This window comes from Phacochoerus africanus, chromosome 7 (assembly GCF_016906955.1).
Source record: "Phacochoerus africanus isolate WHEZ1 chromosome 7, ROS_Pafr_v1, whole genome shotgun sequence".
In the NCBI taxonomy this organism is placed as follows: Eukaryota; Metazoa; Chordata; class Mammalia; order Artiodactyla; family Suidae; genus Phacochoerus; species Phacochoerus africanus.
Window position 1 is genome coordinate 106,738,087 of NC_062550.1, and position 24,112 is coordinate 106,762,198.

Genomic DNA, 24,112 nt, shown 5'->3' on the forward strand with positions numbered 1-24,112 from the left:
TTTCAAATTGAATCCTGAGAGTATGTGTTGTACTCAAGTCACCAATTTATGATAATAGAAGGTTGGAGTTTATCGTTTCCTCAGTGCCAGGCGTCATTGTAAGCGCTTTACGGATCTAAACTGAATGCTCCCCTCAGCCCTATGAGGTAGGTGCTATTACTATCCCCATGCTGTAAGTGAGTTGAGGTAGAAGCCGCGTTCTTTAAATAATTTTGCAACTTTTACTTTTGACCCTTGAACAACGCAGCCATCTGAGAGGTCGACGTCCCTACGATCATGATTTTGACGATGAGGAAACTAGACACGGAGTGTGAGGAAACTGGGCAAGGTGACAGAAAGAAGGACAGTGCTGTAATTCACACGTACACAGCTGGATGTTGCCTGCATCAGAATTATGCCCAAGGGTTGTATTCATCACTGTTTATCTGGATAGATGAATTATGGAAATTTCCTGTATCTCACAAACTGCGAATGAGGCAACAAATGTCCCAATTTTAATCCATTATCAGTGCTTGATCCATTTTAATCAATACTGTTTTTGGCTCCGCAATTGTCCTAACTAGAAATTCTCCTGTCTAGAATTAAAACCCTATTTATATCAACCAAATAAATGTTCCAATGTCTGGGGTTGGAAATCAAGGTAATAGAAAGAAATTCTAATTTTAGAGAAGGTTCCTCTTTGGTTTTCTTTTCTTTTTTGTGCTGCACCTGCAGCATGCAAAAGCTGCCAGACCAGGGATCAAACCTGTACCACAGCAGTGATAACATCAGATCCTCAACCCATTAAGCCAACCAGGGAATTCTAGGGGATTCTTCTTCTTTTCATCACCTCTATTAATTTTTTTTTTGTCTTTTTTTGCTATTTCTTGGGCCGCTCCCGCGGCATATGGAGGTTCCCAGGCTAGGGGTCAAATTGGAGCTGTAGCCACCGGCCTACACCAGAGCCACATCAACGCGGGATCCAAGCCGCATCTGCGACCTACACCACAGTTCACGGCAACGGCGGATCGTTAACCCACTGAGCAAGGCCAGGGATCGAACCCGCAACCTCATGGTTCCTAGTTGGATTCCTTAACCACTGCGCCACGACGGGAACTCCTATCATCTCTATTATTAAATAAACCACCACTGGAGTTCCCACTGTGGCACAGTGGGTCAAGGATCTAGCATTGCTATAGCTGCGGTGGTGGGCACAGCTGCAGCTTGGATTCGATCCCAGGCCCGGGAACTTCCATATGCCACAGGTATGACCAAACAAGAAAAAAATAAAATAAACCACCACTAAAAAAAGTATTCTACTTTCAAAGCATCTTTAGAGCTAAAAGGCCAAAAGAAGAGTTAATGGAATAAAAACAAAGAAACATGTAATAAGCTGATATAATTAAGCAAGTAGTAACATTTTATTTTATATTAATTCTTACTTTATAATTATCTTGGTAGGCTAGTCAGAGTTTTTTAAAAATTCACTGAATAAAAACTTTCACTGTAAAAGATACACCTCGTGCCTTCCGTTTCTCTACTCACTTAAAAGCTGTGAGGTCCTACCGTTGAGGAATGTAAAATGAAGATTCACGCCCACCCTTATTCATGGCATGTTGATAGTGCAAGTGGTATTTTAAAGCTTGATACTTCTGTGCACAATTACTCAATTTTCTCCATACATAAACGCCACACCTTTCTGTCAATAAATAATTCCACTTTAATGGCAAAGTAATAATTTAGACAGATACAGGGTGCACATCTGCAAAAAAATATATGCAAGCTGGTTTACAAGCTAGAGGAACACTCAACCAATAGAAAATACATCACCCAGTTAAGTCCATTGATACCAAGTACTTATTGTTGGGGCTTTACAAAGACTACAAAACTTTCCAGATGATTTATTTCACTGTTTCTATTTACATGGTATGTTACATCAAAAATGTACAAAATATAAAATGTATACAGACAAATGTTTCACAAACTAGTTTAAGTTGTAAACTAGGTGGACCTACTGGGATGTCTTGCAGGAATTTCTGTTTATGATCATGTTTGGACTGTGTTGCTCAAAATGGCAGGGAAAGAGTAGCAGTTCTCTTAGCTCACATATAATACAAGGGCCACGAGTCACTCATCCAGCTCCGTATTTCGATGTTTCATGACAGTTTTGATCCATGTTTGAGGCTTCAGCGTCAGGGTGACCATTCTATGTGCATAAATTCAGTTCAGATTTCCCTCGGGGCAACAGCACCGTGGAGGCCTATGGACTGCGTGACACTCTGACAGGCTGCACAGATGCCTCGTGTTGCTACTGTTCTATAGCAACGGACCCAGGGGTGGTCGCGGAGGGTAGCACCAGTTGCACAGCCTGCAAGCAGCGCGTTTCCACCCGCACAGAACAAGTCTACGCCATGGCCTAGCCCTTGCGTTTGGAAACGTCAAACCTGTCCTCTGGGTGGGGTCACTTGCCCAGTCACTCCCATCCGTGCCCACGAACTCGCCTAAAAGCCTGCACGACAGATGCACTTCCAGGCATTTTCACTTTTCCAGAAATGCACTGGCTTCACGGGCCGTTCTGAAGCATGCTCACTCTAGCACTGATAGCTCCTGCGTAGTCAGAACAACGGTTAGATACAGGACAAGCACACCAGATACTAACAGCATTGAGGGTTTGCATTCTGTATTTGTTGGCAACGTACAGGAAATCTCAGCAAGTGAAACACCTCTTCACACCCACAGGATAAAATACAACTTTTGCGTGTGTGTTTCGATTTGTGCGAGTTTTTAAAATGAGTATTTACAATACCTACCCAGTAGACTGTGCAAATCTAACCTTCTTTTACAGTATAAACGCTTCCTCAGCCACAGTGACGTCACTGCATCAGTGTTCTCGAATGCCGAATTTCTCAGGTACAACAACAGCAATCAAAATAACATGCTCAGAACTCATAAGCATAATTAAAAAAAAAAACAGAATAAGAGAGGAAAAGCCAAATAATTGTGCTCATGCTCTATCCAGCTGTACTGGACAAAAATTCCACATCTTCTGCCTTCTGAACCTCTTTCGCCTAAAACTAGATTGAATGCAGCCATACGGCTCAGCTCTGAAGTGACAGCCCAAGAGGGTTTCTGGGTTACTTGAATATTCCGGAGGATATGCGAAACAATCTATTCACAAGGCGAAAATACCGATCTTTCTCCTATCCATTTCTTCAAGAACAAAAAAATAAAAAAGAGAGAGAGAGATGAGGCTACTGTGTTAACGGATGTTGCTTGGTTGTAAATGAAAAGACAGTGGAAATTACCGATGGTTTTGGATTTAAACCACCTGTTAAACTGTTGTAGAAATCTGTTTTAAGGCAGTGAGACAGCACCACAGGAAATGTTTCTTCTTTTCACTGAAAAGGCTCAAACACATAAAGCCCTAAAAAAGCCTTTTGTCAGTGTTGACTAATAACTGGTATAAAACTCTTTTGAAGGGAGTGGGCAGGTGGTGGTTTAAAAAGACATTGGTGGTAAAACAACCTTATAAAACCTGTGACTCATACACGGAAAAGTTGGTGGAGCACATCGCGTGCACACGGCAGTTAGGCATGGCATTGGCACTTATCCAGGTGCCACAGTGCTGTTTCCCTGGCGGTCGCACCATCGCACTTGTGCTTACGGAGGGCTGGCCTCGTCGTTCTGCAACGGGGTGAGGGCTCAACACAAACATCCTGGGGCTCTGCGACCAGCACCATGTGGCACGAAGGAGGGTGGACGGATCAGAAGAATGGACCCTGCTCGGGGAGAACAGCCCCACAGAGGAAACAAAAGGAGGGAACCCAAAAAGAAAAACAAAAAAAGAAAGAAAGGAAAGGAAAAAAAAGAGAAAGCAAAGAAGGTCTGCATTGTAAACGTTTAAAGAGGAAAAAGCATAAAGTCCAGTTGGCTCTCCCATGGGCAGTCTCCTAGGTTGCCCTGTCGTTAGGGTCCAGTGAGTAATGGAGCCACACATCACTCCAAGGATATACAAACGCCTAGAAAGAAAATAAAGGGAAGCTTCCGTGTCAATTGAGCGTCTTGGCGGTTCCGACTTGGTTCTGCTGCCTCCATGGAGACCACGACTCTGGATCGGGGGCCTTGACAGGGTGCCTTCATACTGGCAGTGGTTTAGTGAAAATACCTTCCTTTTGAAACACTTTTTTCCTTAAACCATAGTCTTTTCCCCTAACTTGTCTTCACCCTCTAGAGGGTAGATTCAAGAGATGAATCCGGAACGTCTTCGTGGCGGCTGGTGCTCTCGCTGCTTTGTGTGCCCGAGTAATTGGCTGCTTCTTGGAGTTTCCTGAGCATACTCATCTGGAGAGAGAGAGAGAGACACGCTGGAGGGGAGGCCGATGCAGCTCGGATGCCAGCCCCGCAGAGCACGAGGCCCGAGCCACACCGAGGCACGCTCTCCCCCGTCCCAGGGACACTGGAAAACACGATTTTCCAGTTCTTCTAGTGGCGCCTGCCTCCTACCCTATTTCTCCTCAACAAGCCTACAACACCGAACCGTAAGGACAAAACAGGGCTTCCAGACAGGTCTTTTATTGGCGGTCGTGAATGAATACAGCTCCAGCAGGGCGAGGGGAAAGGAAACTGTATCACAGCTGGACATCTGGGCGCGTGGCTAGAGAGGACGCCAAGCTGCCCAGCTCTTTGGCTGCGAGCAGCAGAGGGCACCGGATGGCAAATCAACGTCCTGAATGTTCCCGCGCGCAGCCCCACACGCAGGCTCCCGCGCACAGTCCCTGGAGAGGAGGCGGGAGGGAGAGTGCAGGGGAGGCACCTGCTGCAGGCAAGCCCACCATCTGCCGCCTAGGAGCTGACCTCGACAGGAGGTGACTGCATCAAGTCGACCATGGACCATGAGGGTTTGAAGAGAGAGAAGGGAAGAAGCACTGTCAAGTTTCTGTTGTTGAATTTCTGGCTAAAATATGCTTGATAGAGCACCGAAAACAAAAACCAGCTTCTGGAACAAGAGCGGCTGTCTCAAGGTTCCCAGCCTTAGAGGACAATGGCCGTGTTTGTTCTGGTGCAAGGGACATGTGCAAGAAAGCAGCTGAGGACAGCTCCCATTTCCATGTACTAGAAAATAAAAGGCAGCCGCTTTGCTTGGGTTTTGATAGATCTGCAGATCCACTGGTAGGGACGTAAAAAGAAAGACTGTTTAAAAGCAAATCATGAATAAATGGCTTAACGGTTTTAGAAAGCACAGAAAAACTGGCACGTCTTCCAGAGGGTATGGACTTGTTCACTTATTAAGGGTTTCAATAAACTGTAATAATCTTTATATTGCTTAATGCATGCTAAGTTGATTATTTTAGAATGCAATCAAAGTTGTTTTTCTTTTTTTCCAACTTAGACATGTAGGGGATCTGATCCAACAGAAAGAAGAAATCTAAAGAGGATTCTTTAGTCATACATTGGGTTCAAGCATGCTTGTTTTATATTCAGCATAAAATGTGTGTTCAAAAAAACGCTTGTGAAATAATTTGAAAAACTGGTAATTACCAATTCCAGAAAGAATGCTTGTCTGACAAAGAGGCTACATTTTAAAATCATTTTCATATTCTTCAGGACAATAGTTTTCAACACAATGTTTTGGTCTAATTACTTGAATTTACCGAACTGGCTACATAAAGATGTGAAAGGGTTAATGACAAGCCCTGGAACCCAGCAGGTCAAAAAGGCGGACACCTCGACATGCTGCTGCTCCCTCTCTTCCCCCTTCTCTGTTTCTCTCCGTCTCTCTCTCACCCCCCATGCCTTCATGCACATTCATTATTGCTTTCCCTTTTCTTTTGTCAGTTCTCCCTTATTAGTAGCTGGCTGTTATGTTTAGGCATCTGGGTGAAGACAATTTGCAAAGAGAACTGTATTTTGAGCACCTTCCTGATTTGCTAAGAGTAGAAATGGTTTCCGGGGTTACGCTTCTATCTCAGTCCCAGATGTTTGAAATCCCATGAATGCTGAAGGTTGTAAAAGTTTCATGGTGTACTAAGAGCATTATTAAATTCTTAAGTTTTGAAAATGGTGCCATAAAGTAAATGTGCTCCACTAGAATAAGTTCAGAAATCTGATTCATGAGACATACACGAAGGCTTCACTCTGCCTTTTGTAGGTAGCTTTGTACATTCAAGTCGAGGAAGACTGCAAGAGGGAGGTAAGGTCCTACACCATTCAAGGGTCACTGGATAGATCATTATTCCCTCAAAAAGTATCTCCTTTTCTCCCGTGCTTCTTTCCCATATCCGGAGTCACAACTAAAATGTCTATCATTTTTGGTCAGGTCTTTTCACCCCTGGTATTCATAAATCTACTAGTCATCCAGTCTCCAGCCTCCTTCCTTTAATCTGCCCTCTATTCCGTTACCAAGGTCACCCTTATAAACTACACATCTAACTTGACAGCTGCCCAATGTCTGTGTGATAAAGGTTTCACCACCTCTAATGTAAGCAAGGCTTGACCTGATTTAGCAATTGCAGGCTTCTGAGCTTTCACCCTCTTGCCCCTTTTGTTCTAATTCCGCCAATGTGTAGACAGCTCCCAAAACTCATTTTTCTTGTTCTGTTCCGTCCTGTTTCACTTGTCTCCTTAATTTTGCATCTTCAGTCCAGTCCCAGGATGGCCCTTCGGGACATCCTTCCAAACCTGGTTCGAGCATCTCCTCCTCTGCCAGTGCGTTCTCCTAATCAGCTCCCATTGTCGGAAGACTCACAGGGTACCTAGAATGCACCTCTCTCATTATTTTCCTATAATCTGTACACGTAAATATCTCTCTCCACAACGAGACTGTGAGCTTAAGATCAGAATGATATGCATTTTCTGATCACCATGTCATATCCCTGGGTATATATTTATTATTTTGCAATATTTATTGCAGGAATGAATGATTTGGTTAATGAGTACACATTGTATTTTTACAATACTGTGAGATGTACCAAAAACTTGTATCCTTATTCAGATTCAAAAATATACTACCTAACATTAAATAGCAGGTTCTTTCCTAGTATTCCTGGTTTAGTCTAGACTGCAAATATGTTTTTACCTTATGTCAGTAATTATAAAAATACAGAGCAATAAAAGCAGACAGAGAGATATTTATTTTCCTATCAGAATGTGCCTAATTCACAGATTTATTTTTAAATGATAAGGTTTTTGTCATTTAACATGTCAGATAGCATAAGCTTTTGTTCCTTAAGATGTTTAGTTGAGCGGGTTAGGAATTAGGGTTTTGTTTTGTTTTGTTTTAACCCACATTCTCCTTCAGAGTGAGGAGACTTTGAATGCCTTTTCTATAACAGAAGAAGACAAGAGCAAGAAAGGACACGCCCTAAATGTCCCATACTCTAAGGGAGTAACCATGAAAACAAATTTATAAACACCTCACCTTATTGGGAGGAGTATTGAAAACTGCAAAAGGAGAATTGGAAATTGTTAAAAGAAAAAAAAAACGAAGCGGAAATAACCAATATTTGCACTCGAAGGCTTATTGTAACTCTAATAAAATTTAATCATTCTATGAGGTATCACTTAGTATGCTCAATATTATGCTGAATTTAAACCAATTCTATAACCACTGTTGATGTCTAGCTGTGTATGAGCTAAAGGGCCAGATACCTGGTATAAAAATTTAAGTCCAGGCGTTAAGAAGCTTATTATGGTCTAGATCAAAAGTCCTAAAGAAGATATCCGTGGACTCTAAGTAGACCAATGTATATACTTCTATAATTTTATGGAAATCTTTGAAGTAGTGTGCAGAACTGTGCGTGTGTGCATTTTGTCGGGAAAAAGACTGTCACACTTTATCAGATGGTTCACATGTGGCCCCTCCAACGTTAAGAATGATCAGCCGAAACGAGGACGATGCCATCTATGTGCTGGGGCTGTCGGTATAATGGCACATTCCCCAAAATATCAAGTCATTTCAGGTTTTTAGGCGTAGCTATAGGTTTATGATTTTAATCCTTTCCTTTTTGCTTAAGTAACACAATGATCTTTATTTCAGCCTGTGTTCTTTCTGTATTGGCTATCCAGTCATTTCTTTTTTCCTTCTTTTCAGCCATGCCCATGGCTCGTGGAAGTTCCAGGGGTAGAATCTGTGCCACAGCAGCAACCTGAGCAGCTGCAGCGATAATCAGATTTTAGCCCACTGCACCACAAAGGAACTTTCCAATCATCTCTTTAGTAAGAGAATGGTATGCCAACAAACACCTTTCATGTGATACTAATCTATAGAAAGTCACCCATAAAAATAAGAAATACATACAAAAATCAAGTAATTTTACTAAGAATATCATTTACTTAATATTTGCAGAGTATTTATCCCTCAGAGGTTTACTGACTTATATTAGGCTTTTCAAGATTGCAAACTGAACAAGGCAGGGAAAAACGCCCTTTGATTTCCAAATCAGCTTATTCCTCCCTACTCTTGGCAACAGAACACTAATTCAAAATTTAGTTAAACTAGTTGGTGCATGCAAAATATTCTTTAGTTCCTCCACTATACATTAGATGATATTCTTTTGTGTTTTTCATTTTAGAACAAAATTCTGTTTTTCTCACATACTTAATGAATTGAGCGATGCAGCGTTTAACATTTATTTACTTATTGACACAACTTTCTGCAAAATAAAAGAAAAATTATGGCCACAGAGTTCAGCCTGGCTTTGGTGTTTCTCAATTATTTTTAAGCCTGCAAGTCTAGTCTTTTGTGTCAAGAACTTCACCCCATGAAGTAGGCTAAAAGTAAACATTTTAAACATGAGTATCAGCAGCAGGAACGTCTCAAACATCACCGGATAACTGATGTCTCTAAGGCAAATGACTAAATGCTAATGACTGTACACTGTAGTCAGAATTACCGAGGAAAGAATCAAACCTCAGACTCTTACCAAGGGATCCCCCTCTGTGTCAGTCTGTGGAATGTGCTTTGAGGTTGTGGCTTCCTTCGTGGACACACAGCCCTCATACCCAACATCTTCTGGTCGCAGCGGAAGTAATGCTGGGCCTTCCTGAGGCAAAGATGCTGAGCTCCAAGGGTATGTATCAAGCACCCACTTTGAGGGGTCTTCCCAAGGCGCTCGTTTCCCATACATCTGAAAAGCGATCACACATACAGCACATATAAAATGTATTAATTTCTTTCTTTCTTTCCTTTTTTCTTTTAGGGCTGCACCCTAGCCATATGGAGGTTCCTAGGCGAGGGGCTGAATCAGAGCCACAGCCACAGCAACACAGGATCCGAGCCGAGTCTGAGACCAACGCCTACGCCACACTCATGGCACCACTGGATCCCCGACCCGCTGAGCGAGGCGAGGGATCGAAACCACATCCTCAGGGGACTAGTCATGCTTGATGGGGACTAGTCATGCTCACTGGGGACTAGTCATGCTCGTTGCTGCTGCACCACAACAGGAACTCCATAAAATGCATTTCTATTCCGTATGAAAGGTGACTACTAATTGAGTTATTCCTCTGCACATTGAGTCCCTGTGGGATTTTTCAGGGGGACACAGTGTCCATACACAATTTCACAGATTTTAAACATGTATCTGTCTACCTAGCTCACTTGAAGCTTGAAGGCTAAACAAAATAAAGCTGTAGACAAGATAAATCTGAACATCTGGGATAGAGAGTCAGCATTTGGGGGAGAGAGGGAGGGAGGTTTATTTTAAACACATGAAGAAATGACTGCCCACATGCATCTCTGTTAACAATTTTACAAACCAAGAGAAAGCTCAACACTGGGAAAGGAAAGTTCCAGTGATGGAGAAATGAAAAGGGCCATGACAGACACTAAATAGCGTCCTGTACTAAAGTGCACTTCAGAAAGATGATGAGTAAAAAACCCTTTTCTCTGTCTACTTCATTCTCTTGTAACTTCCCTTGAAAATAAGACTCTTTTCTTCAGATTAACTTCCTTTATCATCTTAGTGCTTCCTCTTAAATCTCCTCTTAGACGTTTGTTTATTTATAAGACCACCAGTAAAATAGGAAAACCATGGGAAATGAAAATTTTGTCAGAACACATATGTAGGGAGAAAGTTAACAAGATAGAAATGACAAAGCTGATCAAAGTACTGGCGGTGGAGTAGAGGGCAGAAGGTGAATCTAAAAAATGTTAAAGAATTTTTAAGCTGGAAGCAAAGCCAAAACCAGACTGGGAAAGGCGCTGTGAGGAGACAGAGACTGATGGGACTTTGCTTAAAAAAAAAAAAAAAAGTATAAGACCAAAGAGGCAGAGGAAAAAAAGTTAAAAATTAAGAAAAAGCAGTAACATGGGTACATTCATTCTTTAATGGATTTTCACTCCACTGAGTCGTCAGGTAGCTACTTGGCCCCGGATGGCACAGGGCACCGTTGTGAGTGTTCTGTGTGGCTTGTTGGGGTTCAGGGAGACAAAACCAGCATGGACACTGATCCATGAAAGGCCCATGGGCTGTCTTGAACACTGTCTTTTGAGATTCTCTTGGAGAGCTTGAACGAGGTTTGAGGTTGTGGTAGGACTGACTTAAAAAAAAATGTTCAGGTCCTGATATCTGTGCACTTCTTAAGGAGATGGGTAGGGAAGCAATCACCAGGTTTTTTTCTTTTTGATAGTTCTCTTGTTTTAGAGCAGACATTTCCTCTCAGCTCAAAACCTACTTTACAGAGGAGGTAAGACAGAGCTTGCTACACAATTCTGACTAATTGAAGGAAAGTGTATAATTCTTAGAAAGCAAAGGTTACAGAAAGAATATGAAAGTCTAGTAGAATCAAGTGATGTCAGCCTTTCAAAGAATCATCAAGTACAGTAAAATTGAAAGTGACCAGTAAAAAGCCTCAATTTTGTATTTCAGAGTAAAGTGATAGAAAGAAAATTGAAAGAAGAGAAATGTCAGCATTCAAAAGAAGACGAACGGATGGCTGACATTTCAAGAAAGATTCACAAGAATAAAAATCGTAATCCAGTGCATCACCAGTGTTTTTTTTTTTTTTTTTTTTCCCAACTAGAACATCTGGCTAAGAGTATTCCCCCATATGGTTCCCCACCAAAGCATTAGCCTTCATCTGAAGAGATTTTTCTATTCCCCTCAACTCATTTTCATTCTTGCAACCAGGCTTTGTTTTTCCACCTCTTGCTCCATTTGACAGTTCTTTGTCACCAGCAGATCCAAGGAAATGGTTCATGACACATGTGATTCCTTTTCTTCCTGCTCCTCCCGGAGTCGCACATGGACCGTCCCAGGAATATCGACTGCCAGCAGACTGCCAGGCCAGCATATCCTCCAGCAGCAATGGCAACTGTCTACTCACCGAAGGCTTTCGTTTCTTTCTCCGAGGGCTGGATCTCTCCTGCCCCTCTGCCCCCAGCCCCGACGCTCAGCCATTCTCTCCATCATAGTTGATCCACTGTTATCCTAACCTACTACTAAACCTCCAGAGCCAGGGGGAAAACTTGAGATATTTTTATCCTGCCTCAAAAAAAAATGTTTTAAGTATCTCTCACATTGGGAAACCGGTATTAGCTAGTGATTATGCTTTTGCTTAAAGGGAGGCTTTATAGAATGATAATTGTCAAGACAGTGTTTTATAAATAAGATTGATTTGCATATTTAAAAACATATGTACTTAAAAATGAGATCTAAGGATTTTTATGTATTATTGTTTTTAAATTTTGTAAAATATTTTTTCTATGCATTGGCAAACGAGTAAGAAACTCAGAGAATTTCATATATAAAGATTTGGATAATTGTTTATTAATGTGGAAATAGTATCTAGAGAACAAATAATTCAATTAAATAAATTTTAAAGTTATGACTGCACAAATATTTTAAATAAATTTTCATACAAATATTTTTTGTACAAATGATTGGCTCAAGAGACCCAACTCACATCTAAGGCAGCATCTTAGTTTAAGAGTAATGCTGACATGTCATATGTTATACCTGAAAAATAAAAACCTTTGATATAGTCTTTCATTTTTTTTGAAGATGCTTTCTGGGATTGCTTTGATTCATATCCTTAACAATATGAAGTGAGTTATTTAAGTCTAGAGCAGAACCAACTGATAGCATTCTCTAGGCATCGCCTCTGAGTGACGCCATCCTGGCAATTTTCGTCATGTTCATCAGAACCGTCACGACAGTTTTAGGTCACTTTATTAGGAGAGGAAAGTGTGATGGCAAAAGGAAGTATAATGAAGGAAAACAGAGAACCGACTTTTCAGACAGCAAAATAAAGACTTAACACAGTACTGCAGATGACAAAATGCGAAAAACAAGAACTATGTCTTATTTCTAGCAGCAGTTGTGACAACCAGAAATAGAGATGTCTCAGCAAAAACTGTCTAAACCTTGGCTAAGTTACTGCAAAGATGACCAGACTTTTCAATGACAAGTTTGATGATTATATAACACGAATCTTAAAAGATTCAAACTTAAGTTTTATAATTTCACTGCTTAATGAAATTTAACTTCGATATAAGGACAAAATCAAGGCTGATGGAACAGGGTTAACATATATTACTGAAGAAAAAAGATTTTCCCATTAGGGATGTATTGGACTCAACTAAGAGTAAAGAGAAGGAATGCTTGCAGGGCCTGCGGATAGAAGGTAGATGAGAGGGACAGCAGGGATGCCAAACCAACCTGGCACAGATTTTTAAAAAGTCAGATGCCTTACATTTAAAGCACTTTTAAAAACAGTAAAGGATTTTGCAAGTGACATAAAAGGGCTTCAAACAATGAACTATACTAGAGCAGGGAACCTATAAGCAAAAACTACTTGTTGCAGATTATATAATAAGAGAATAACTGATCAAGGCCCATATACATATACGCAGGCCTGCCTTATGAGACAGAGAACTGTGCAGTCAACGAGCTACCTTACAAGATGCAGAACTGCACAATTAAGGAGTATCTCATAAGGACAGTCTATAAACACCTGTGGCGATACATTCGGCCTTCAGTGTGTAGCTGTTGGAACTATGCTTTCTCTTTCTTCTCTGTATTTATTCTCAGAATAGGAGAAAAAAGCATCATATACTCTGTGTTCTTTCAACTTTAACACTGTATCTATACAGTCTATGTCTGTCTGTATTGTTCTGCACAAATACCCAGAGAAAGGACTTCTTTTTGCTTTTAAAAGGATGATTTTTTCCACTTAGTTTTTCAAAACAGTAAAGAAAATTGAGTACTATACCTGCAGACCTTCTCTCACTGCCTCCAGAACATAAGGTACCAAGGAGTAGTTCCAGAGATCCATGAACCATACTCTGGAAGCTTCTACATCCATGGGGCAAGGAAGGAAAAGCCGTGGACCTGAGAAGAAACAAATAACACAACATTTTTGAGAACCATTACATTTAGCAATCGTGACACATATTTAGACACCATTTTGGGGGAATTAATATATTTCTTGCAGGATTCTTAGAAAATTATAATCTTGGACAGCTTGATTATGATTAAAGACTATTTTACAAAGACCCAATCTCCAGGACTCTCCCTTCCTTTTACAGTAAAATCTTAATCTAAAACAGAATATCAGTCATGCAGTAATCAAAACAGTGAGGTACAGACACAAAAACAGACACCTAGATCAATGGAACAGAACGGAGACCAGAGATGAACTCCCACTTCCATGGTCAATGACAAAGGAGGCAAGGATATGCAATGGAGAAAAGACAGTCCTTCAATAAGTGGTGCTGGGGAAACGAGACAGCTCCTTGCAAAAGAATGAAATTACAACACTCTCTCACACCATACTCAAAAATAAACTCAAAATGGATCAAAGACCTAGATATAAGACCAGATACTGTAAAACTATGAGAGAAAAACATAGGCAGAACACTGTCTGACATAAACAGCAGCAATATCTTTTCAGATCCACCTCCTGGCATAATGAAAATAAAAACAGAAATAAGCAAAAGGGACCTAATTAACCTTACAAGCTTTTTCACAGCAGAGGCAACAATAACCAAAACGATGGAGACAACCCACAGAATGGGAGGAAATACTTGCAAATGAAGTGACTGACAAGGGATTAATCTCCAAAATACACAAACAGCTCATACAACTCAACAATAAAAAAAAAAAAAAAACAAATGACCTAATCGAAAACTGGGCTGAAGATCTAAAAAAACATTCTTCAAAGAAGACAGACAGATGGCCAAAACACACATGAAAAGATACTCAACATCACTAATTATTAGAGAAACACAAATCAAAACTACTATGAGGTACCATCTTAACACAGGTCAAAACAGCCATCATCAAAAATTCTATAAACAATACATGCTAGAGAGGGTATGGAGAAAAGGGGACCCTCTTACACTGTTGGTGGGAATGTAAACTGGTACAATCCCTATGGAAAACAGTATGGAGATTTTCTCAAAAATAGAACTACCAAATGATCTGGCTCCTGGGCATCTATCTGGAGAAAACCATAATTCAAGAAGATACATGCACCTCAATATTCATTGCAGCACTATTTCCAAGGCATGGAAGCAACATAGATGTTCATCAACAGAGGAGTGGATAAAGAAGATGTGGTACATTTATACGCAGTGGAATATTACTCAGCCATAAAAAGAAATACTGCCATTTGTAGCAACATGGGTGGACGTAGAGATTATCATACTAAGCGAATTAAGTCAGAGAGAGAAAGACAAATATATGATATCACTCGTATATGGAATCTAATAAAAATGATACAAAAGAACTTATTTGCAGAACAGAAACAGACTTACAGAATTTGAAAAACTTATGGTTACCAAAGGGGACAGGTCAGGGGGAGGGATGGACTGAGGCTTTGGGACTGGCATAGGGACACTGAGGTATATGGAATGACTGGCCAACAGGGCCCTGCTGTGTGGCCCGGGGAAATCTATCCAGGATTGTGCGATAATTTATGTGGGAAAAGAATCTGAAAGAGAATGGATGTGTGTTTATGTATAACTGAATCACTTTGTTGTACAGCAGAAATTATCACAACATTGTAAATCAACTATACTTCAATAAAACTTCAAAAAATGGGAGAAAAAAACATAACAGCGTAACATTATGACCTTAAAATAAAGTCATAATCTATTCAAACCATCCCATTTTGCAAATGACAAAACTATGTTGAGATGAATTGCTAAATACAAAACGTGTTTTTATTTGCAGAAGTGGGCTTCCACCTTGGTCTTCTGATCCTAAATACCGAATTCTTCTTCCCGATTTACACCGTCGTTAGTGACTGTGTCTTCATGATCCACAGCAGTGGGAAATGGACTTATGTTTTCCTTGCAATTTACGAGTGAACACAAAAATAAACGTCTTGGAGTTCCCCTCGTGGCGCAGTGGTTAACAAATTTGACTGGGAACCATGAGGTTGCGGGTTCGATCCCTGGCCTTGCTCAGTGGTTAAGGATCTGGCGTTGCCACGAGCTGTGGTGCAGGCCGCAGACGCGGCTCGGATCCCGCATTGCTGTGGTTGTGTTGTAGGCCGCTGGCTACAGCTCCAGCTGGACACCTAGCCTGGGAATCTCCATATGCCATGGGTGTGGCTCTAGAAAAGACAAAAAGACAAAAATAAATAAACATCTTTATGCCAACTCAAGACAAATAATTCAAACAATTTCGTCTTCATGAAAAATATAAAATACCTAATTTATCTCTAAAATTTCTCACAACTGTATCTGATATGAGCCATTAGCTAAAATCTGTTTTCAGCAGTCAAAACGTACTCTAAATGGATACAATTTATTTCAAATCGTTACCTGATTTTTAGATGTTTGTCTATATTAAATTTCTTGGATGTCAGTAAACTCTTAGTCAACCATAAGAGTCAGACAAAATGAATCTAATTAGAGATACAAAGCTTAGAAGAAGACAAACTTTCAGAAGGAAAAAAAAGAAAGAAAGAACTTAAATCTCTTTGGAAGCTCAAAGAACATGAGCTTCCCTTGTTATTTTCTGCCGTCCAATCTGGCCTCTTTATCACGTCCTCTTCGTTCCTGGAACCGGGCACGTTGCAGTTTTGGAACTCACCAATGGTAACATCCGAGGAACTGTGTGTTTCCAAAAAACTGTTGAGATGATGCCATGTCTTAGGAATCCAGTCTATAATTTTGACTAGGTCATTATTGCGTGTGTTCCTTTCGATTTCCATCTCTATCAGTTTCCTTCGAAGATACCTGCCTAAAAATCCCTTCACTGGTTCTGTGTGGTTTGCACATAGCACCCACCTACAAAAAGAAAAAGAAAAAAATCCAGAAATCTTTACATAACTTAAACTTTACGTAAATAAAATCCACAGTGATTCTCTTTCCAAAATGAAATGACAATGCTCCTGTTTCAATTGGTGGCCATATTTTAATGGCCAAAGGATGGAAAGGTCTCTGAGCATTAGAGCTGTAATGAGACTAATCCTTTCTGAGCTAGAGCCGGCGTGGGCGGGTACACGCTGAGCACTCTTCTGCCGGAGAATCACAAATCCTGAAATAGGAACTCTCTTCACATTTCTCACACTTAGAAGAAAAGCACTCTACTTTAGCTGGTGACATGGTGAGCAGGAAAAACATTTTCTCCCCCCTTTTAAAGAATCCTACTTCTGATTACAAGCTGAGGATCACAAGACGTCTGCCAGAGAAAGAGTGTCAGAAGAAGTGAGAATTATTTCACACCCCAGGTCACCACTGGCAGGATATGCCAACGTACAAATGGAAAAACAACATCCAAAAGCAAACAGAAAGAGACAAGCCAAAAAATCAATTTATCTTTACCTGAAATTGTGATGCAGCTCTAGATTTGGTGATGAAGAAACTCCCTGATTCATTGTTCCAATAATATATGGACTGAGAAAAAATAGAAAATACATGTGTATTAAAGCTACAAGAGATTAGTACGTTAAAACTGTCTCAGAAAACAATTTAGATAAATATGGATTATTCCATTTTAACATTAGGCTGTAAAAGGGTGATCGTGTAATATTAGGTTGGAAAATGACAAAGGTAACTGAACTAGACATTAGGATTTGGGTTCTAGTCTCAGCTCTGGCATCCTAGGCAAATCATTTTAGTCATTTTCCCTCTCTGAGCTCACACTTCATCTATAAGATAAAAAGGTTGGCGAGGATATTCACAGTGGTCTCACCCCACTCCTACATCTTATGATTCTTACACTTATAATTCAAATCATTTATTTTTCTTTTACTGTTTCATAATTATTTCAAATGTTCTTAATAATGCAAAATAACAGGTACTCGTTTAAATATTTATTTTATGCTGATTAATTGTTAACTTTAAAAAAAATCTCTAGCGGAAATTAGCTAGAATACTTGCAACAGTAAAACAAACATTTGTATTGTTGCTCTTCTATGTCCTTTTTAATTTAAAACTGGTTTTTTTATTATAAAAATTTTCTTGGCTACACCTGTAGCATACAGAAACTCTTGGGACAGAGACTGAACCCATGCCAGAGCAATGACCCAAGCCACTGCAGTAACAATATCAGATCCTTTAAGTGGCAGGCCATCAGGGGACACCTCTATGTCCTTTTCTAGAAGCTGTACTATAGCGAATCTTACATGGGCTTTCAGATTTTTTATTCCCTACTTTAACCTTTTCTTTCATGTAAATAGCTAAAAACTAGAATCACTAATGGAGAGACATGTACTGAATTATTAAATTTATTTCTATAGGAAGTTTGAATTCAAACTTTAATATGGTCTAAGAATGAAAGCAGAGTCCTACACCCCCATTCTAGTTCCAAACTTCTCTGATTCAAACATTTCATCAAGGATACTGGGCTCCCAGACTTCCAGCATGCCTGCAGAAGTTAACATCGTAAGCAAATAATGTTTGCTAAATGTGCCTGGGACATAGCTGTTGAATGAATAAATAGATATTCTAAGGAATACATAGAGATTCTTTGGAACTATGGTGCAATAATCATGACGGCTTCTCTAATGACATTTGCCACAGGTCTTAAAAGGTATATAGGTGAGAAGAATGTAAATTTTTTTCATATTTTCATCATTCAAAATATTTCATAAGCATACCATTTGCTGTATTTACAGTTGAGAAAACCATTGAAGATATCACTCAAAGAGCCCACGTGATGAAGATTATCAAGAATTATTACAACTGGAAGCTCTACTCCATTATTATCAGCACGGCATTGTTCAGCCAGGTTGGCTAGATACTGTTGCAGTTCCTTTAAAAAGGTAGAGAAAGCAGATACATCAATGATAAAGTTATACCAATGGCAAGCAAGGAATAGCTTAGGAATAACACATTTTATCTTCATTCAGGTTCTTTGATTAATGCTCATAAATAATTCCATTGATAGAAAGCCTTATTCTACAAAGCAAAACACATATAATGTTGAGAGGATACATCTTTAAAGGAAAGAGGAGAGCCAGTGGAGAACACCTGAAGCAAAAATAAACATGAGGATATTTTTCCCAGTTGTTTTCCCCCCAGAAGAAAACAGAACAAAACAAAACCCTCTGGATTTGAGCTTTTATGATAAACCACAAACACTGAGACTTTGTTCTTGGTTTTACCATGATAAAGATGGGCTTTAGCAAACCTTTTAATTTCACATAGAGACTAAATCTAAAATGGCACCCCAAAGCTTCCATTAATACCTTGAACATCCTAATTCCAATTCTTCTCGATGAGGTGCATCTGAAAATATAGCCCCGGGACTCAAATAAATCTAGGGTTAGTTGGTTGTTTGGCTGAGAGATTTGGTTATTTATTTATTATCTGCATACAGCTGTTGTAGTTTTAAACAAAGACAAAATCTGTTACGTATCACTGGGTCACCTGACATTAGCATTTAGCATTTATTAAGCTTCTTGGTTCTTTACAGGTATTATTCCTTCCTAAAAGCTTTTAATCTAAATATGATAACTAGCTCACCGATTGCTCTCACAGATGGGTAGGCCAGGAATATAATTAGGTTTCCTAGAATTATCCTAATCAGTAAGAGCATTTCCATAGTATTTGCATATTTACAATGACATTTTCAATCTGCAAATCTTGATCAGGGTTAAAAAACAATTTCAAAACGGATCTTGAATAATAAAGAGAATTCCAAATGGTAATTACGTAGATTTTTATTCTTTCGACACCACTTTAGCAAGCACCTACTATGTGCCGGATACTCTGGCACCAAGGATTGAGAAATTAATTCTAAATTCCAAATGATAGAATTGATAGAAAGTCAGGCCAACAAGTAAGTAACAATGCAGTGTGACAAGTGAAACTCACAAAACACTACAGAAAAACTAAAGAGAGCCATCCAACCCAGATTTAAGGTTCAGAGAACAACAGGATATAGAGGCAGGAGGTATAACTGAAGAGTAAAGAGAGCTGGAAAATAGGAGTCTGTGATGTATTTGGAAAAATAATAGTGTTCTGCTTTTGCAAGAGAGACGGTACCTGGGACTAGTGATTGCAATGAAAGAGAAAACAGAAAAGACTTGAATTCATGCAGCGGAATTTAGATTCTACTATGGGTACCATTCCCTGTCTTTGTTGTTTTCACCAGGGGGAAGGAATTTCTTTAGCAAAGGAAACATACGTGTGAAGTCAGGATGATAATTAGAAATGGAAAAAGCCTTCAAGATGCTTACTGCCCAGAAGAGAAGGTTAGACATGTATATGGATAATTACAATTCACCGTCAAAAATAATACATTACCTCAAAAGAGCACACATCAAAGATTTTGTTCAGAGCATGTGGCTTCTGGGAAAGACTTTCTGTTGACATACTGTTGGCTATTAGCCCTTATTTTAAAGATTAGGTAATGTTTTGCTGCTTAAAAACGGAAGAAGAGGGAGTTCCTGTCCTGGCTCAGTAGTAAAGAACCTGACTAGGATTCATGACGATACAGGTTCAACCGCTGGCCTCACTCAGTGGGTTAAGGATCCAGCATTGATGTGTCTGTGATGTAGGTCACAGACACAGTTCGGAACCCGAATGGCTGTGCCTGTGGCTTCGGCTGGCAACTGCAGCTCTGATTTGACCCCTAGCCTGGGAACTTCTGTGTGCCGCAGGTGCAGCCCGACAAAAAGGCAAAAAAAAAAAAAGGAAAAAGAAAACAGAAGAAGAGATTTCCACATAGAGGGAGAAGAACAAGCAAAGGTGGAAACACAAACGTATGGTATCCATGTAGGAAAGAAGTAGCAGCATATGTTTTGTGAAGGTAAACAGTGGTAAATAAATTGTAGAAAGACATTTGCAACCTTGAATGACTGGTAAGATGACAGTGAAGAAACGCTGACTCTTGGGGGGAGCTGAGGAATACAGTCAGGATCATGATTTCAAAGCATGGTAAGAATATTGCAAAGAAGGAAGAGAAATCGGTTGAGATAATACTGAAATTGTTGAAGCCAAGAGACAGCTGGGACTCGAGAGGAATAGTAATAGAAATGCGGAAAGATTTTTGACCCAGTGCAGGAAGCAATGAGGAAACACTGCAGGACTTGAATGTGGTCAGATTCTAATTATGAAAAGACATTCTGTTTCCATGAGGTGAAGAGATAAAGAGGCAGAGAGAGAAGGGGAGTTCAATGCAAGTTGTAAATCAGGCAGTCAGTAAACAACTGCAGCAGACCAAGTGCTAGAGGGTGTATTTGGGTGGGAGGGGTGGTGGTGGAGATGGATGAAAGACGATGGATTTAAGATATCTTTTTCAGAGTTGAAGCCGGAATTTCTAAACATGTATATTCAGTATGCTACTGGAAACATTTGAAAACGAACAAAAGTGCCTACCATATGGGAGAGTGGGCACGGCTAACAGGGTCCATTTGGAGCCAACACAAGTTGAAGCAAGGGGAGTCATCCAGATGAGAAGAGAAGTGGGAGAGGACAGCATGGTGGGACTATTTTCACTTAGTGGCAGGTGAAGGAAGAGCAGTCAGTGAAAGACACTGAGAAAGAGCTGCCAGAGGGTAGGATGGAAGTAAGGAGAGAAAGCTAATCATGAACCTCAGAACAGTTTCTGGAAGGGGACGATCAGGTCTAGCAACTTGGTATACATAGATAAAGAGGGAGAAAGACCAAGAGGAGGAGGGGAACGGGGGGGGGGAGAATGGGGAGGAGGGGGAGAGAGGGAGAGAAGGGGGGAGGAGCAGCAGCAGCAAAGGCATGGAATGTCTAGATAAGAAATCGCTAGGTGAATATGCCAGCACTTACATCTGGAATCTAATATACGGCATAAATGAATCTTTCCACAGAAAAGAAACTCATGGACTTGGAGAACAGACTTGTGGCTGCCAAGGGGGAGGAGGAGGGAGTGGGATGGACTGGGAATCTGGGGTTAATAGATGCAGACTATTGCCTTTGGAATGGATAGGCAATGAGATCCTGCTGTATAGTACTGGGAACTATGTCTAGTCAGGTGTGATGGAGCAGGATGGAGAATAATGTGAGAAAAAGAATGTATATATATATATATGCGTGACTGGGTCACTTTGCTGTACAGTAGAAAGTTGACAGAACACTATAGACCAACTATAATGGAAAAAAAAATAATCTAGGTCGAGTATTAAAAAAAAAAAATCACTAGGCTAGCTTTGGAAACATAGGGACGCCATTAGAGTCTACTGTGGTTCTCTCTCATCTTGAGAAGGGCGGTAAATCCCTTTGGGGATCTAATGGAAGCTAGGGACCAGCTGCAAGTAGAAAGAGTCACACACAAAAACATGCAGTCCTATAACTTGGGAGATTTCTCAGAACCCTTTGAAATCTCTTCATGGTCGCCCCTCTATCTTAATTGGGGTAAAACCTTGGATTGAAATATTGATGAATTAGCATTAGAAGTTTCATGTCCCAGATCTAATCAGGCAGAAGCAAACAAGAATATCCACCAGATGGACACTGATAATGAGATGAATTCCGTATTTTGAAACTATACTCAGAACACAGACATTATATAAGAACTGTTGATCACTTTGTTCTCTGGTTTTGACTCCAGACACACTCAAAATGAATCTGCCAAGTCCAGTTTTCTGATCTTTTCCCACCTAACGTTCCAAGGGGCTTCAGCTGGCCTCATATTTTTTACTAAATCCATCTCTAGCCTTCAGGGCCCGCTATATCAAATGTCACAAAGTATAATTGTTTCTGCGTCCTGCTCTCAGTCAAAGTATTCCAGCTGGCAGCTTGGGAGAGGGCTTGAGTGGGAAGAGGGACAGAATGTAAAATGCAGAGGGACCAACACCATGAAAAGATTTGTTTTTCTTTGGATGGTTCACGGTTCATTTTTTTGTGGCTTTGTCCCACGAGCGCTCTCGAAGGCACAGCATAAAGCATGTCAGCAGTTACACAGCTCCATTTCTCAGGGAGAGAATCTATGGCATCCTTCATTCACACTTCAGTAAAGCCGGACGGAGCCACTCTCCCTTCCTCAACCCGGCCTCCCCATGTCTCTACACCTCTCTCCCTTGCCACCCCACTGCCCGAAAACAAACAGTATGGATCCTCTGACCATTTGGCGAGAATTGGCCCGTGCCCTCTGGCCATGACCCAGTATTCAATATTTCTGACAGCTCATCACGTCTTACACACATAAAGAAGCAAGAAACCTCTGTTGGTTGCATCTCATGCTTCTCTGTGGTGAAGGCCGCATGATCCGTCCACCGGCTTCTTCCCACAACTGTTTCCTAGCACCAGTCATTCTGTCCAAAGGCTCTTGGCAGGCTTTACTTTTCATTACTTTGTAATAACCAAAAGTTAAAAATAACCAAAAACTAAGCTGCCCTCATAACGGCACAAGCGGTTTTACTCAGGGAAAGCAGATAATAAGAGCGCTGGGCATCGCTGATCCAACATTGAAGGACACACAACTGTCAATTAAGAACATCTTCCAGCACTACACCTGTTTTAACTGAAATAAAAAGAACTTATATATAACCGTGGACTTGGGGATGAGAAGCATTTTCTGAGTGATGCAAGTTAACCAACTTTATGTCAAATTACATCATGATGAAGCCCAAATCAATCTATTTGCTTCACAACTTGATTTTAAGTGATTCTCCAACTTCATCAAAATTCCTGTTTCCTCTAACAAATCTATTCTCCTCCTATTTTCCAATCACTTTTTTTTTTTTCCAGAAATGAAGTAACTTCTAAAGAGTCCCATCATATCAACATTAAGGAAAAACCAAAGAGAACACTGAGGGAACTAAGAGACGTCAAATCTTTCATCATTTTATCTGAAAGGACAACAAAATACGTTAAGAGCTTTGAAAGATATGGGGAGCCCCAGGAGCCACTTGAGGCATTCAACGCGCAGGCTGAAGCAAACAAACACCTGTGCTCTTCCCACTTCCACTTCGAGAGTGTTCAATACTTTGCTTCAAATGCTGTGTCTCTCTCTCCTTGAAATAATAATGGGTAGTTCAACCACAATCTGAATAGAGCAGAGTTTCAAGAGAATATTTGGAGTTCATATGCTGTATTTATGTAACTTTAAATAAGAGATCTCATCATGCTTTACATTCACCTTCATTTTCCTTGAAAAATACATATTAGACTTTTTTTTTTTTCTTTTTAGGGCCACACTCGTGGCATATGCAAGTTCCCAGGCTAGGGGTCGAACTGGAGCTACAGCTGCCAGCCTACACCACAGCTCACAGCAACACCAGATCCTTAACCCATTGAGTGGGGCCAGGGATCGAACCCATGTCCTCATGGATCCTAGTCAGGTTTGTTACCAGTGAGCCATGATGGGAACTCCACACATTAGACAATTCTGAACAAAGGTCTATGTGTGTGATGCGGGTGGGTGGTCTTCCTGCTGTCTACAGCCACACCACCCTGAATGTGCCCAGTTTCGTCTCTCCTTCCTGCTCTGGGTCTGGCTGTCCGTCTGTCTGTCTGTCTGTCTGTCTCTCTCTCTCTCTCTCTCACACACACACACACTTAGCCCTATCATTTTCCCCATTTTTACATCTGGGAAAACTAAGGCACAAGGAGACTGAACAATCCGCCCGAGGTCCCACAGCTGGTCGGTGACAGAGACGCAATGAACTATGTCTTTAAGAATTTCTTCTTCACTAAATGTCTTGTCCATCTCAAGAATCCACTGGGTTTCGGTCGCTTGAGGGAATCGTGTTCCTTTTC

General features: G+C 40.5%; 1 protein-coding gene across 6 annotated transcripts in view; it reads right to left on the reverse strand.

The window, feature by feature from the left end:
• Positions 1–1,868: 1,868 nt before the first annotated feature.
• The window catches only part of NAV3 (neuron navigator 3), a 351,685-nt gene continuing 329,441 nt past the window's right edge, over positions 1,869–24,112 (reverse strand). For 5 of the 6 annotated variants that reach the window (XM_047788374.1, XM_047788373.1, XM_047788372.1 and 2 more), the window contains 6 exons: positions 18,034–18,188; positions 16,757–16,828; positions 16,023–16,219; positions 13,192–13,310; positions 8,901–9,104; positions 1,869–4,320 (listed from right to left, as the gene is read on the reverse strand). In XM_047788374.1, the coding sequence (XP_047644330.1) occupies positions 4,207–4,320; positions 8,901–9,104; positions 13,192–13,310; positions 16,023–16,219; positions 16,757–16,828; positions 18,034–18,188 (861 nt within the window). In that variant the 3' untranslated portion in view covers positions 1,869–4,206. Of the gene's footprint in view, positions 4,321–8,900; positions 9,105–13,191; positions 13,311–16,022; positions 16,220–16,756; positions 16,829–18,033; positions 18,189–24,112 lie in introns of those variants that run through there. The other variant, XM_047788377.1, reaches the window with a different exon arrangement.